Genomic DNA, 16870 nt, shown 5'->3' with positions numbered 1-16870 from the left:
TTCTCTCTATCTCTTCTCTCTCTCTCTGACTGTGTGTGTGTGTGTTACAGCAGGGTGATCACAGAGGACTACAAGGTCCCTGACAGGATGGTGGGCTTTAGTGAGTATGACCTCCAACCATCCTTATCATCACACACCAGTCGCACCACAACACTAACTAGTATGAGCACTCAGTGGGTCGGAGACCAGTCTCAGAATAACACGACGACCAGTGTGGTCAAAAGGGGAGGACCAAAGGTTTGATGAGGTCTCGCCATTCACTCAGCGCGCGCGCCGCGCACACACACAGGATGCTGATTCATGGTTCTCTTAGTTAGAGAGTTTCAGTTATGTAGAAAAGTGGTGACAGGAAGTGATGTGCTTTTACTCTGCAGTCATTGGTCGAGGAGGAGAGCAGATCACCAGAATCCAACTGGAGTCGGGCTGTAAGATCCAAATCGCCTCAGGTGTGTCTGACTGTGCGTGTGTCTGACTGTGCGTGTGTCTGACTGTGCGTGTGTCTGACTGTGCCTGTGTCTGTTACAGACAGCGGAGGACTGATGGAGCGACCGTGTTCTCTGACAGGAACTCCAGAGAGCATTGAGTGAGTCTCACACTTTAGATTTTGAATCTCATATAGATCACATATTGTTTCTATAGAAGTTGTGTATGTCACTACACTCATCTTCTTGTAATGTGATTGTGTGGAGACAGAGTCAGAGTGATGGATGCTCACAAGGTTTATTGATAGACTCACAGGCTTCACCATCACTAACACATGTGAGTGTGAGGGGAAAACTGACCAATCAGAAGAGCTGCTCTGAGGTGACAGGTCACAGCTGAAAGGATGAACGAGGAGTTGTCAGTGGTAGAATTTAGATTCTTGGTTTGCGCCGGGTTCGGGCTTAACTGTAAACTTTTTTTTTTTCTTTAATCTCTATTACATTAATATTATTTTTTAATAAACACAAATGCTTCTATATTGTAGTGGTATCATTTCTAAAATGATTTCTGTTCGTAATGGGACGGGATATTGACTGTGTGGTGTTGCGTTTTGTTTGTTGAGCGTACACATTCAACTGAATATTATTCGCTGATTTTGTTCATTCCTCACTTGCTGCTGGGGCGCAGGGAACAAATATGATTGAGTGCTTCAGTCAGGTCTGCACTCCACGCACGGGCCACCTGGTCTGGTATGCAATACTGTAATGGACTGCGTTCTATGTGCTGGTTATGTTCCACTTGTGAGTGTTCAGTGGTTTACTGATGCTGAGATTTCCCATGCCCGAGAAGGCATCATGGTTACGTGCAGCTTTTTCTGCCAATGTGTGTTTTTGTGTTCTGAGCGTTGATTGGCTGGGAGGCTGGGGAAAGGGCGGGTGTAAGCGGGGAAAATAATGAACAATTCTGTTCCCACGGTAGTGTGAGTGTTTGACGGTTTTTTGTGTGTTTGATTGTTTATTTTTGGCGTCCATTAAAGCCTGTAAAACGGCTCGAGTCACGTCATTACAGTACCTTTTGGGTTGCGGTGAGTGTGCGCGCCCCCCCTCGCTGCTTGAGGCACCACGCTACTAATTTACCGGCTGCAATACGATCAATAAAAAATTAATTTACGTTGTGTTTGCTTCGGGCTCGAGCTTACAATTTAAGTTAATGGGTTGGGGTCGGGTCGGGCTGGATTTTTTGGGCCCGATCTAAACTTTAGTCAATGGCCACGGTTACATGATGTCTTTTAATTTGGAATTAATTATTTGAAATTAAAGTGTTCTGCTTTGTGTTTACACAGAAATAGTAATTCCAGATTGAGGTTTGCATGGAAAACAGGTTTATTCGGCTTTATTCAAGTCTGCTTTAGGTCTGGGGGTTGGGAAGGGTTCTGATTTGACAGAGGGCGAACGTGATCCCATTGCAGCCCATTAGAGCTATGTGTAGATGGTGGAATGTGTTTGAATATAATGTTGGTGTTCTGCTATATAATCTTAGTTCTTAGTTCCTATTTTTTAGGTTTTAGGGCTTTGTTCCTAGTTGTTAGGTTAAAGCTATTATACGGTATCTGCTTTAGCAAATAAGTAGGTTTTAAGTTTAGCCTTAAAGGTGGGTAGAGTAGCAGCCTCCCATACTAAGACCTGGGAGCTGGTTCCAAAGGGGAGGAACCTGGTAGCCAAATGCTCTGCCTCCTGTTCTACTTCTCGACATTTTAGGAACTTCCAGAAGACCAGCAAACTGAGAGCGGAGTGTTAGAGGATTTAACTTTTAATCTGAATTGAAACCGCTCTTTAAACGTGGCCAGTGATTTTTCATTGTTTTTACATCAGTCGTATCCTGTTCTATCTACTGTACACTAATTCATAACTACATACACTCATTCCAGATGAATTGTTATAGAGGCCATACAGGGTCATTTCATGTCATTTAAACAAATGTTCAGGACATCCTTCTCACTTCAGTCTAAAAAAATTCTAAAATGTTTACCAATTGTTTCGCGATTATTCAATACGTGCTCTGTAAGTTTTTAGTTTGATTGGATGAATACTTTTTTATGACAATTATGCGATTTTCATGCATCCTTATATTTCTTCCATTTCCAGCTTCCAGTATCTCAGGGACTGCACCACATAATAAACTGAAATTATTATGCTTTCAAAAATAAATGTTTTTCTGAATCAATGGTTATATATATTTTTGTTACTAGTGAAAAACTAGTGAACAATAATTACAAGACAACAGTTAGTTATAAGTAATTTGATTGAACAACAGCACCAGGACATCTTACAGATCATTTCACTCTGCTCTACATCTGATCTAAATACCGTTAATTACTATTACATCTTGGGCTACACACCGCAGTACACTGTGTGGTCTCCAATATTTTTGTTGACAGAGCCAAATGATTAAATAAACATTAATCTTCTCTTGTCATTTATTACTGTTAACTAATAAAATGTGCTTTTAGAAATGTTGTATTTAAGCAATATTCACAAGTGGTGAAATAACCCAAAGTTGGGGTCCAAAATCAAAATAGGTCACATAAAGAAAATGTTTTTCATATCCCAGAAAGAGTAACCTTTATACGATAAAATAAAAGTGGCATATTTTTTTTTATTACATTCCCACATGCAGTTATGGGCCAATGAAAACAGTAAAAAAAAATTGGTGGGGGGATTGAAGAGCGTCTCACCCAAGAACCAATTCATATATGGGACTAATTATTTGTGATGTGAACAGTCTGTGTACATAGCTCAAAGCCGATCAAATTAGAGGGAACTGAGGCATATGTTTATTGAAGGCCCAAACATGTTCCAGCCCCAAAACCCACACTATTTTGAGGAGCTGGCATGTCCATGAGATAGGATGTATAGCAAAATTAATTTTTCCTATGTGATCTAGTTCCTGAGATATTGGAAGCTGAAAATGAAGAAAAATAAGGACGAGCGAAAATCAACACATACCACATAAATAAATTGTCCATATCTCAAAAAGTATTAATCCAATCAAACTAAAAATGTACAGTGAGACCAAAGTTTGTGGATGTCCTGAAAATCTCCTTGACATTTTAATGCTATAGTGTGATACTAGATAGTGTGATCTCGTTAGATCTCAGAAGCTAAAGCAGGTCTGGGCCTGCCATTGTGTCCCTTGGGCAAGACACTTCACCCACATTGCCTAGTATGAATGTAGTGTGTGAGTGTTGTGGTGGTCAGAGGGGCCGATGTGCACTATGGCAGCCTCGCTTTCATCAGTCTGGCCCCAGGGCATCTGTGGCTACAATAGTAGCTTACCCCCACTAAGTGTGGAATGAAAGAATAATGCCTCAATTCTGTAAAGCGCTTTGAGTGTCCATGATAAAGCGCTATATAAAATCCAATGCACTATTGTTATTATTAGTGTTTGTATTAAATCTTTGAACTTGTCATGTTAACGTCCAGTACAATCAGTGCCATGGTCCAGCTCCGATAGTTCAGTTTAAAACACTTTAAGTTCGTGTGTGCGTGTTTGTGTGTGTAATGTGTGTCCGTGTGTGTGCAGGCAGGCAAAACGTCTGCTGGTGCAGATCGTGGACCGCTGCAGAAACGGTCCTGGTTCCATGGTGATGGTGACGGAGTTTCCTCAGGTGCAGGAGATGCTGATCCCTGCTAGCAAGGTGGGGCTGGTGATTGCCGAGGGAGGAGACACCATCAAGCAGCTGCAGGTATGGAGCAGCTCTGGGTTACGCTGCTCGCTAGTCATTCTGACCTCTAACTTCTGACCTCTGTGTGCCTTGTGTCAGGAGCGTGCCGGAGTGAAGATGATGATGATCCAAGACGGTCCAATGCCGACAGGAGCAGACAAGCCGCTGCGTATCTCTGGGGATCCATACAAAGGCAGGTAGGTCCCGGCTGCTCTCCTGTGCTCTCTGCGATTAGCCGGCGCCGACCCGCCTCTGCGTCCATCCTCAGGCTGCACGGGAGTTGGTGTTGGAGGTGATCCGAGAGAAAGACGGAGACTTCCGATCAGGACGCAGTGACTTCAGCGCCCGGCTGGGAGGAACCAGTCTGGACGTAGGACACACACACACACACACACTTTCTCAGAGTGCTGCTCGTCTGACCGCTCTGCTCCTTACAGGTTCCTGTTCCACGATTCGCCGTCGGCATCGTGATTGGCCGGAGCGGAGAAATGATCAAGAAGATCCAGAACGATGCCGGGGTTCGGATCCAGTTTAAAACAGGTCTGTGTAAACCAGTTTAAACTGAATGTGGATTAGGATCACCTTTAATCTACATGACCTCCGACCTCTGTGCGCCCAGATGATGGGATCAGCCCAGAGCGTGTTGCCATGGTGATGGGTCAGCCAGACCGCTGTCAGCACGCCGTCCACCTCATTAATGAGCTCATCCAGACTGCACAGGTAAGATTACCCGTCCCCCCCCGGACTGACTTGGACCTGGTGGTGGTCTCTAATCCCTGACTCTGGTCTCGTAGGAGCGTGATGGGTTCGGCTCTGCTCTGAGGGCGGGCGGTGAGGAGCCGGGGTGATTGGACGATGGGCTCACCTGGTCCTTTACAGGAGGTGACCTACACCATCCCAGCAGACAAATGTGGACTGGTCATAGGCAAAGGTACACACACACACATACTGATGAACAGCTTTAATGAATATAACATGTTATTACTTCATGATCTTATTCCATAACCAATGCATTATGTGTTGCAAAACTAAGAATAATGTCACATGACCTTTACCTTTTCAATAGACATTAATACAATTAACACTGAACAGTTTATTTACATTACTACTACTGGGGGCTTCATTTTTACAAGTAATTAAATTAACAAATGTACGTATGGAAAATACAATATTTGCTTCCTGAAACAGAAACGGACAAATTTTTATTGCTTTTAATTTTTTATTATTTCTGTTACTTTTAACCTCTTTAAAAGCCTCCTGTGGACAGGTGTTGTGAATTAGTATATGTGCTAAAACAATACATCTGGGTAAATAATATAATTGTGATGTCCATATCAAATAAAGATTAAATATATATATATACAGTATATATATATATATATTAATTAATTTTCCTTTGTTTTCTGAGCAAAGTCATTTTCGGGTTGTTTTTTTGTCAAACATACTTGTTTAAGTGATCAAAAAATCCCTCCTCGCTCCAAACAACCATAAAGAATGTTTAAAAACGGTAAGCTTTGTGTTTCTAAATGTTTTAATTTGTTTCTGATCATTAAACAAATTTTTTTTATCATTCATAACTACAGTCACCCGTTTCAAACAATCACTAACTTTTTCCTCCTCATTTCTTTTATGACCACAGAAATACTCCATTTAAGATGATAATCCATTGTTTTTACTACCGCGGCGTTGCATTGAGTCATAAACTAGTCAGATCATCTGAGGAAGATGATAGGAGCTTCTAAAGATTAAACTGTATTTCTAAATGAACGCTTAACTTTAAATAAACACTGAACTGAAATATAAAGTATTAATTGTGGATGTGAATTACATTAAAACAGTTCAGCCATTGACATTCATTGCTGGGGGGTTAAATTAATGTATAGCTTTAGTTACTGCCCCGTGCTGGCTCTTCAGGTAGCTGAGAAACCTTCAGAAATTTTGAGGAACAAATTCCCTGTTCTGTAGTTTGGAGACGACCAACATTCAAATGGCCACAACTTCTTCAAACATTCTTTGACTTGTCTGTGTGTGTCACACAGCTGGGTGATATATCGAGATTCAAGATGTATTGAGTTTTTGATTTTGGGGATATAAAAAAATTACAATATCACCTATAGCGATATATATATTTATAGCTTATTTTGTTTTAAAATATTTATTTGAGGAGTCGCTGCTTTCACTACTTTTCATAACAGCATAAAAACAGTTTGATAGATTTCTGAGTGTGCCTAACTAGATCTTCATCTAAATAAGCCACACTATAGAACTCACTCACACGTGCTGTCCCTTAGAGGAGAAACAGTCTAAAGTGGAACATATTGATCGACTGTTAGTTAATAAATGTGCCAGTGTGGCATTTTGCATCACCACTGGTTGCTGTTTTGAGGAAAAAACATTGAGATATGAGTTTTGGTCCATATCGCCCAGCCCTAGTTTGACTTCATGTGAAAGCTTAAAAATCAAACTTTCACAATCTGTAAAGAACTCAAAACTTCCCCAGGTGTTCTCACGGGGCATCACATATATACTCAGTTAGTCTTTGTAAACCTATGGGAAGAGAAACATAAATGTAAATTTTCTACATATTTGATGTAACATTAAGTAATATGATGGAGGTCACCTTCTGAAATGTAAATATATCTGATACAGACTAAACCCTCACCCAAAATATCACACAGATCCACCAGATTTTTTACAGTAAAACAGGTGTGATAATGCTAGCTTTAGCACGTGTACTAACGGCTGGATGTCAAAGTATGGTGTGATGTGTTTGTTTCAGTGCATTTCTGCTGTGAATAAAGATGGACGCAATGACTATAGTTAATATGCAAAGTTCATGAGACCATATAGACACTGGGCTCATGATAATGATACAGCTCTGCTAACATGCTAACAGGAGTTAAATGGTGCATGGACTCCTCTTCCTAAGAGGTTAGTTGGTTCAATCTGAGTCCTCTGATGTTCTCTTTAATTTGAAAAACTTGACTGGTCAAAGTAAAGCCAGCGCTCAATGGTCTGTGGATGTGTGTTGTCGTTGTTGAGCAAACCTTTGAAAATCAATCAGAGCAAAAAAGAGACGAGGAGAGAAGAGAGCGCCATTAGAGGAGCACTCCAGAACCCATTAGTGTGTGTGTCTGTGTGTGTGTGCATGTGAACGCTTGTGTGCGTGTGTCTGTCTCTGTCTCTGTCTCTGTGTGTCTGTCTCTGTGTGTCTGTGTGCGTGTGTGTGTGTTGAGGTCAAGAGGGTTGAGCTTCATTCTCTAAAATAAAAGCCAGGGGAAACACAAAAACGTGTCAAGTGTTTTGTGTTTGGATTCCATATGGTGTGTCTATGTGCGCACTGGTGGTGCATTGTGTGTACACACACACACACACACACACGCCTGTCTTTGTGGGGACATGTGGGAACCCTCAGCACTGAAAGCATAGACTACCTTTTCAAAAAATAAGTTTATTTGTTAGATTTGATCTGTTGAAGGAGCAGTTAATGATCAAAGCTTTGAACAATGAAAGATACATCTTAAAAAGTAGCTAAACCCCAAACCCACTGTTTTCTGCTGAATACATACAGTATGTATTTGGGTAGTGCTGTTGATTGATCCTAGTTCAACTTTTACCATTTTAGTAAAAGTATTTTAATTTTGCGTTTTTAGTTGTAAAATGTTCAAGTTTCTGGCCTCTAAGGGTTGAACACTGGCTATTATAATTAAGGCTGTATGATTAATCGCATTAGCGATGTTCACGCCATATCATGAAACACGATTTTCTAATCGCAAAGGCTGCGATTTATTTATTTATTTTGGACCGACAAGTTACATCCTTATCAACCCTGTTACTGGTATTTTTAACGTGGCGTTAATCCGCAAGCCTCAGACAAGCAGTGATACTGCCGTGCTGCCTGTCAGTCCTTCTTAAGAACCCGCATGCGGAGCTGGCTGATGGGAGGGGCTACTGTAGACAGTGCTCGCTTCATGAGTAGGTGTGTCTGTAGGTGCTTTACACTTTTATTATTGTTTTCAGCCAAAAAACTGCACATTACAGTAAAACACATGGCTTTTTAAGCAGCTATTGTGATTTTGAGTCAGAATGAAGCAGATGAGTTGTGTGTGTGCGCCATGCAGGGTTCTCCACAGCATAGCCTTTAGCCTAGCTGATAGTTCTCCGCGGCAGCCACGCTTCTGACGTCTGTCGCGCTGCCTCCATCTGCTCCAGTGGTGGCGAGTGCTGGCAGGCAAACCCGCTGCTTCGGGGGTCGCTGGGTCGTCTCGGCTAGCAGTCCTAAACGGTGTAGGTTTCCCCGCACAACGGCCGCTACCGTGCCTCAGCTGCCGGAAACGTTTAGTTTGAGGAGTGACTTAAGATCATATATTATCTTACAGTTAAACGTTGCGAGTTAATATGGCAAAACGGGTAAATCAACTTACCGTATTTTTCGGACTATAAGGCGCACTGGATTATAAGGTGCACTATCAATGAATGGGTCTGACTGGGTCTATTTTCATACATAAGGTGCACCGGACTATAAGGCGCACCGGACTGTAAGGCACACCGGTTTGTTATTAACATTAAGACGCATTAAGCGAAATAAAATAGTCAGATAAGTCAAACTTTATTCAACTCATTAACAATAACTCAACATTGTTCAGGTTTAACACATAAAATACAGAACAATACACTCACTTTTTCAGTTCAGTATGTTGAAGCACAGTAGTTAATTTCAGACATAAGGCGCACCTAATTATAAGGTGCACTGTCGATTTTTGAGAAAATTAAAGGATTTTAAGTGCGCCTTATAGTCTGAAAAATACACGAGCCAGTGCCAGCAGCCATCAGAGGCACAGCTCACTAATTCTCCTTTTGCATCTGCCACACAAAATGTTCTGCAGGATCAAAAAAATTCTCCATTTGGTTCATTTTGTTCATGCACGTTTGAAGTGAAACCCTGCCCACTAGCGACTCATCCAACTCGGTGAGTTTCACTGCCTGCTGTAGCGAGGAGCTGCGTTCCTTTTTCTCCTCACATAAACCACCAGTGAAAAAAGCCGGTGTGATTAGCGGCTAATGCTATCCTAACTCAGTGCCGACTTTCAAATATGAAAACTACAGAGTGAACTTTTACCTGCTGCTACTTATAATGGCTGTCTCATACAGCTCCAGGTGGTCACACACAGCTTCTACTTCATGGTTGAATGGGTGAACAGACCGGTGTCCGTGTTGGCGGACTGACGTCATTGTCAACAAAGACTCTGATTGGCTTTTGTAATGCGAAACAGTCGCAGGCGTTCAATTTTTTCAACTCGTGGAATATGAAGAAAAATCGGAAATGCGCTTGCACGGCCAACGCTCTTGATGCGCAGATCGGACAGCATCGCTGCACAGGAAAGATTTTGCATCTGGGACGCATCTATCCGTTGACTTTGTATGTAATCTGGTCGCACGGACATTTCGTGACGCATTCTGTGTGAACGCAGCATAAATGGGCGTGTCTTACCGCACCCGGAGCAATACCCGTAATCTCCCTAGTGGCAGGTCAGCAGAAAGCAGGGGTTTAGATACTCTTTAGATATGTTGCCTCTAAGGATGCACCGATCGATCTGCGCCAATTTTCGCTGATCTTTTCTACCTTCGCTAAGGTCTTAAAGTTAGTCATAAAGTCAGCCACTGTCTTCTTCTGCTTTGAGATGACTGACAGACCCGCCTACTGGCTCATATGTGCATGTGCGCCCATGCCTCTGCTACACAGGATAACAACAGTCATGGAGGCACGGTTAGCTTAGCATGTCTGCAGTTCGGCAGTAGTACACAAATAATGAGAGCAAAGGATTGCAATTTGTAAGTCCTGTAATAGTGGAGCTGCAAATAAAACGTTTCCTGATTCACCCTTTAAGAAACCACCACACCGCTGCGTATGCAACACTTGAAGCCAGAAATCAAGCTAATGCTAAAGCTAGCAGAGCAAACAGCCAGTAGTCTGCTGTTAGTGCTTATGAGCAGTGGAAAGGGCAAAGAGACTACGAAGAAAACAATGAAGTTCATGGCTTTGGACAAAATAGATGGAATAAAAAGCTTGTGACTGTAATAAGTATGAGAACAACTAACCTGTGCCATGTTCATTCTGTCATTAAAAGTTGACATATGAAAATGTTACACATGATGCATTTTATTATCTTTGACTTTTAGTGGCTTTTACCTTGTAAACTGTAGAGTTGTCACGATACCAAAATGAGTAACCTCTATACGATATCAGAAAAACTATCACGGTTCCGGGTAATATTGCGATACTGAAGCCTTTTTTATTATTTTTATGAACTGCAATGTATTTGTACATGTTTGAAATACTTATTAATTATTTATAGTGTTGTTTGGTGCATGAAAAGAGTACATGAACAAAATAATATAAGCAATAAAAAACTAATAAATGAAGTTAGAAATGATATGGTTGAAATTTAAAAAATATCATTCAGTTTTCTTTGTCAATTTATGTTTAACTAATAATCAAGTTAGAATAACAAATCTACAGTCTTTAAAAAATATATATATATATTTGACAATAATGTTTCTTCAACATGGTCCGATTGGTGCACACCGCGGCAGCGGAGGCTTCGCTGTGGAGCTTCCGTAAACAGCGTTCCGCTCCAGAGAATAATTAGCTGACAACAAACGGGCAGTTTTGGCCTGTGGAAAAAGGTTTTTATGGGCATTCTTGGCTAAATTGAGGGACAAATGGCCCGTGACCCTCGCTAATTTCCGACATGGGAATTTATTGTTTATATCGTGGGATGACAAATTCTTACCGGTGAGAATATTTTTGACGATAAATCATAACGATAAAATATCGCACATTCCTAATGCACACACTTGTGGTATTTGGAAGCCATTGACAAAGTTTCGGGTCGAACTCATACCGTGTCGGGGAGAAATTTGCTCCACAAACAAACACAAAGACACACTCATGCAGACCTTTGCTGCTTTATAGATAGACTAGTACAGTCCCCGTCGGAAGTATGCATTCATGTGGGAGCTTAAGTAGAGTTGTCAATTATGGTCAAATGAGTTTGAAGGTTGATTTACAAAGAGGTGTACATACTCGGTACTCTGTAGTGTTATAAAGGGGTATATGTGTGGGTACAAAATATAAAAGCTTGTGCGATTTCCGTGGTTTAATTGTATGGGACATATGCATGATAAATGTGTCTGTGGTTTTTTTACTCATTTTTATTTTGTTTGGTGTATTTTTCTGTAATGTATGTTTTTGGAGTCCTTAAATGTATTTGTGTTTTTGTGCATTTTTTTGTAAAATTGTTTTTTGTTGCCATTGTAGTGGTTTGTGTATTTTTTTGTATAAATATTTAGTTTTCTGTATTTTGAGTCATTTACATATTTTTGTTGTTTGGTGTATTTTTCTGTAATTTATGTTTTTTGGAGACTATTTTTTTTTTCTTTCAGTTGTCTTTTTCTGTATATTTTGTATAATTGTTTTAGTGAAACATTGCGTTAATGAGCAATTACACAGTTATTTGGTTTAAACAATGGGAAACTTGCCTGTAAAGACTCACCAGTGGCTGACGGTGTCAAATGATCTATTCAAAGAGCTGCCGTGTTTGAGACGCTGACGATAGCATGGCACAGGAGGAAGTGGAGTCCGTGACCCGCGATTCAAAGGAAGTTTTAGCAGTACAAAAATGTTTTTAATATTGACCTTTTTTAAACCCAAGCAAACTGCGACACAGTGACATCATGAACCCGGAACTGGAAGTAGCACGCTCAATACCGCGCTTATTACCGAGAGTGCCGTAATCTTAAAATGAACGTTAAGGATGTTTTGCAACACCAAATTACTCCAAACTAACGGATGCACACACTCTGGGTATTTGGAACCCGTTGACTAAATTTCAGGTCGAACTCATACCGTGTCGGGGAGATATTTGCTTCACAAACACACACACACACAGACCTTTCTTGAATTATAGATAGATATATGTGAAAAATGAAAGACTAAAGGAACTGATATAATTTAGTATTTTGCACAGCAATGTTTTAAACTTTTAATTTATGTTTGAGATAACTACCTCATATGCAGTTAAATTAACAAGTTTGTATTGTTTCGTGGATGTTGTTCAATGTTTTACAACAAAATAAGACTGCAATATTTAAGGTGTATGCTCTTTTAAAAAAAATAAATTAGAATCAGCCAAAATCGGAATCGGCAAGTCATGCTTTTAAAAGAAATTGGCGATTGATGATCGGCCAGAAAATTGCAATCGGCGCTCACCTAGTTTCCTCCATTTATTCCCATTGTAGAAGTCAGCGTTAACAACTATGGGATTAATTAAATGCATTTGATTTAGAACTTTACAAGAGAGGGTTCCATTTTAAGAGACGTGGCCTCATTTAGGCCCCTCCTACTGATGCATTCGGGGCCTAAAGCTGTAGTCGTGCCTCAAAAGCTAGACAGCCTGACCCAGTCCAATTCTATCCAAACATGTTCATGCCGGTCGCTCACAGCTCCACAGCAAGTTAAGACATTTTTTTACTTAATTTATTCATTTTCTGTTTTCCTCCTCAGCATCCAATCAGAAACACAAACCTGACCCTTGTAGGATGTAGAAATGAAGAGTGAACCTGGGCAAAGATCCTGATCTCTGTTAGGACTCACTAAGCTTTTGTTTCAGGAGGAGAAACCATAAAGAGCATCAACCAGCAGTCTGGTGCTCACGTGGAGCTGCAGAGGAACCCTCCGCCCTCCACCGACCCCAACACCCGCGTCTTCACCATCAGAGGTTCCGCCCAGCAGATGGACGTGGCCCGCCAGCTCATCGACGACAAGATCGGGGTAAACTAATCAAACACATCTTCCGATCAGCTCTGAGCAGCTCTCACTGAGAATAACCTGCAACACAAGCTGAGGGTCGAGGAGAACAGCTGAGCTTGGTTTGCACTCTTAAGAGCATCAGCATAGAAGAGAGCACAAGACGTTAGCATCTAGCTAACAGCATTAACATGAAGTTAGCATAGCGTTTACATAAATATAGCACTGCGTTATAATGAAATTAGCACAGCCTTAGCATGAAGCTAGCACAGCATTAGCATGAAGTTAGCACTATATTAGCATAATCAGAATCATTTGATTAATGGCAGCCACATTCGTACTTTTAACTCCGTCCACATGTGCACATTAAGGCATTTACCAATCTCTATGAGGCGGAGTTACTAGCTATTTACTGGCTAGGGGGTGGGGTTAAAGTTGTGGTCAGGGTGTGTAATTGGAGTTCCTGTGCTCTGCCCCATGTGGAGCAGATGTGTTACAGTATCCTGTTAGGTGTTAGAATGATTTGGTTCTCCTGAAAGGAGAGCCCGGTCTGAGTGTCTGTCTTCCTGCAGGGTTCAGGCATCATGAGCAATGGAGGATTTGGCTTCAGTCCCTTCACTCAGGGCCCGGCTACTCACCAGAAGTAAGGAGACACACACACACACACACACACACACACAACACAATACTAGAGGTGAATATGGGTAAGGATGTTGCAATATGATATGCATCATGATACTTGAGTCACGATACTATATTATCACGATATGTTGCGATAGTCTACCCAGTTAATATCTAAATAAAACGTAGAGATGAAATATCAATTTTCTGTATATGTTCATCAGAAGATATTGATCATTCATAGGACAAATTGAGTCAGAAGTATTTGCTTCAAAACATCCTATTTATTATTATATCTACCGTGCCATCTACCGGAGTGGAAGTGCGGAAGTGGCACAATTTTCAAGGGTTTTTATGTAGGAACAGGAGCTGGTCAACATGCCCAGTAGTTCGGCTGCTCTACAATGTCTCCAGCAGTTGAAAACACACGTCCACGAAAATGTGAAAAATACAATAAATATCTGGGAAAAAAACTATATATATATATGTTTTTTTAATTGATTTAAAATTGTTATCCAGAAAATTGTGATATATCATGAAATTGATTTTTTTTTTTTTTTTTTTTCCCAAAAACTTGAATCATAAAATTCATTTTTGGAAACATGTTTGTTGTAAAAACTTAAAAATCGATGAACCCAAAGTGTATCAAGTAGTGTTGTGTTCAAGACCACACTATCCGAGACCAAGACTTGCCCGAGACCAGAATGCACCGAGACAAGACCAAGACTTTCGGGAGCCGAGACCGAGTCAAGACCGAGACGAGCCGAGACCAAGACCATAAACATTTTTTTTTTCAATTTAAAAAAATCTATAAATAAATAAAATTATGGCAAGGTTCAACAGTTAAATAACATTCTCTCTTTAATTTTAGTTTATTTTAAATACATTTGACGGACAAAAAAGGTGCCTGCAAAAAATTAACTAAAATATTAAAACTACTGCTACTGATAAATTCACAATTATTCTGCATATTTGAAAACAAGATTTTTATGTCAGCTGAATGTACAGCAAGTGTTTAAAAGCATTTCTGCCAAGAAATAATGATTCTAGATTCTGATTCTTTGAGTTGTTCAGGTCAACAGGTCACAGATTTCACAAGATAAGTTTTTAGTTTGAAAAAGCCTTTACACAGGCCATTTTTATTAATTCACTCGTTGATATAGTTTCATTTGATTGCTGTAATGTAACTAGGATATTCAATTAACAAAGGTTTCCAACTGTAACTGTAAAAGTGAAACTTTCTGAAATAAAACTACAAACAAGTTGTCAGCAGTGTAAAAAACATAGAGCTACAGGTAGATGTGAAACTAAATAAAACAAACTCAAACCCTGGAACAGTCATGTGACAAATTAATCAATAGTTCTTGTTGAGAAATATTATTCTGGATACAGTGGAAACAGAAACTATAAAAAAAAATTATATTGGGAACCTGTTTATATTGTGGGGAACATATTATATACATAAATGTAATTGGCGTCTGAAGCCACAAAAAAACACCACTTTAAAAAGAAAATAGATTAATATAAGACCTCTTTACAGTTATTTGACTCATTCTGTGCCAGTGCAAGCTGGTGACGACATAAACCAAGATGGCGGCGGCCCGGACAACAGCCGACATTATGTAATAAAGCCTTAAAAGACATGGATATAATGAAAAGAGTGGATGGACAGATGCATAAACATACGGACACACACGGACTTATTAAACACACACGGACCTCAGTACACATGGTAAACGGAACAGGCTTCACCGCTCGGCTGGCACTAGGAACCAGAAGCAGAGTAAGTGCGTCCTCTATCCAGCCTTCACAGGCTGTAATATCACCAGTTTATCATTTTACCAGTTGTTAGAGCTACTGTCTTTACCAGGGAGATAATATTTATTACTGGTGATTGTTTTCTGGAGTTTTACTGGGATTTTTTTTACCAGTGATTAGTTCATATCTCCCTTGCGCTCCGCGGTCCAAACTGACACCGTAGCCACACGCGTATGAGTGTGTCACACACGTATGAGTGTGTCACACACGTCACTCAGTCACATTAAGGAAGGTTGTGGTCATTATACGGGGTGGATTAAATAATGAATAAAGGATTGTTTTATCCCGTTCTTCTCTGTGTTATTATAACATTATAAAAAAGTTTTAAAATAACAGGAATTAGTGCTGGTCTCGAACGGTCTTGACGGAAAATCCCGAGTCCGGGCAGCCCGAGTCCGAGACAAGACCGACTCAAAATGCTTCAGAGTCAGAGACGAGACCAAGACCTTTAAAATTTGGTCTCGAGACCGGTCTTGACCACCACAACACTAGTGTCAAGTATAAACGATGTGCAGGTGATCAGTGATAAAGCACTGAGTGATGGACATATACAGGAAGCTGACATGTGAGAAGCTTCAAAATGAGACTTGAATCATCTCACAGACACTCAGCTTGCTGTTAGACAGCTTACAATACAAAGTTAAACACGATGTTTCAAAATAAAAGTCCAGCTCAAAGTGTGTGCGTGTGTGTGTGTAGTTGTGGCAGTGGGCAGACCTTCATGACTGGAGTTTGGGGAAACACTTACCAGACAAACTGGCAGAGCCCCGGACAACAAGACCCAGGTAACACACACACACACACACAGATATATACACAAACGCATACTGTACATACACACGCACAGATATACACATAGATTTATACATAAACACACACACACACATATACAGTATGTACACATAAAGTAAAAGCATAGCTTTTAGCGTTTTATGTGACGTAAAATACGGTACATACACACTCATACATATATGTATACAGTATGATAGTTCCAGTTATTGGTTTAAGTTTTCTTTCTTTTTTTTAAAAACAATGTTTTTTTTTTTAAGTATAATAGTACAGTGCCCGTCGGAAGTATGTATTCATATAGTGGGGGCTTTAGTAGAGTTAGCAATTATGGCCAAATGAGTGTGTTTGAAGGTTAGATATATAAAGAGGTGTACATACTCTGTACTCTGTAGTGTTATAAAGGGGTATATTTGTGGGTGCAAAGTAAAATAGCGTGTGCAATTCCCCTGGTTCAATTCTATGGGACATCTGCATGATTGTTTGTTGTTTTTTACTCAATTTTATATTTTTTTCGTTCGGTGTATTTTTCTTTAACGTATGTTTTTTGGAGTCAATGTGTATTTTTGTATTTTTTTGTTGTTTTTTGGGGCATTTTTTGTACAATGTTTTTTGTTGCCATTATAGTGTTATTCTGGAGTCATTTTGTGTATTTTTGGTGTAGTTTTGTGCATTCCTGTTATATTGTG

At 40.2% G+C, this 16870-nt stretch overlaps 1 protein-coding gene across 1 annotated transcript in view; it reads left to right on the top strand.

Moving 5' to 3' along the window:
* Positions 1–16870, top strand: part of LOC114470079 (far upstream element-binding protein 3-like) — a 29321-nt gene that overhangs the window by 6959 nt on the left and 5492 nt on the right. Inside the window, 13 exon segments of the mRNA XM_028458094.1 lie at positions 51–100; positions 375–446; positions 526–583; positions 4006–4168; positions 4247–4348; positions 4416–4517; positions 4585–4687; positions 4767–4867; positions 4942–4976; positions 4978–5078; positions 12820–12980; positions 13529–13599; positions 16095–16180. Of these exon segments, the coding sequence (XP_028313895.1) occupies positions 51–100; positions 375–446; positions 526–583; positions 4006–4168; positions 4247–4348; positions 4416–4517; positions 4585–4687; positions 4767–4867; positions 4942–4976; positions 4978–5078; positions 12820–12980; positions 13529–13599; positions 16095–16180 (1205 nt within the window).

Source organism: Gouania willdenowi, chromosome 9 (assembly GCF_900634775.1).
Source record: "Gouania willdenowi chromosome 9, fGouWil2.1, whole genome shotgun sequence".
NCBI classification, from domain to species: domain Eukaryota; kingdom Metazoa; phylum Chordata; class Actinopteri; order Blenniiformes; family Gobiesocidae; genus Gouania; species Gouania willdenowi.
This window is presented reverse-complemented; position numbering and strand designations above follow the sequence as displayed.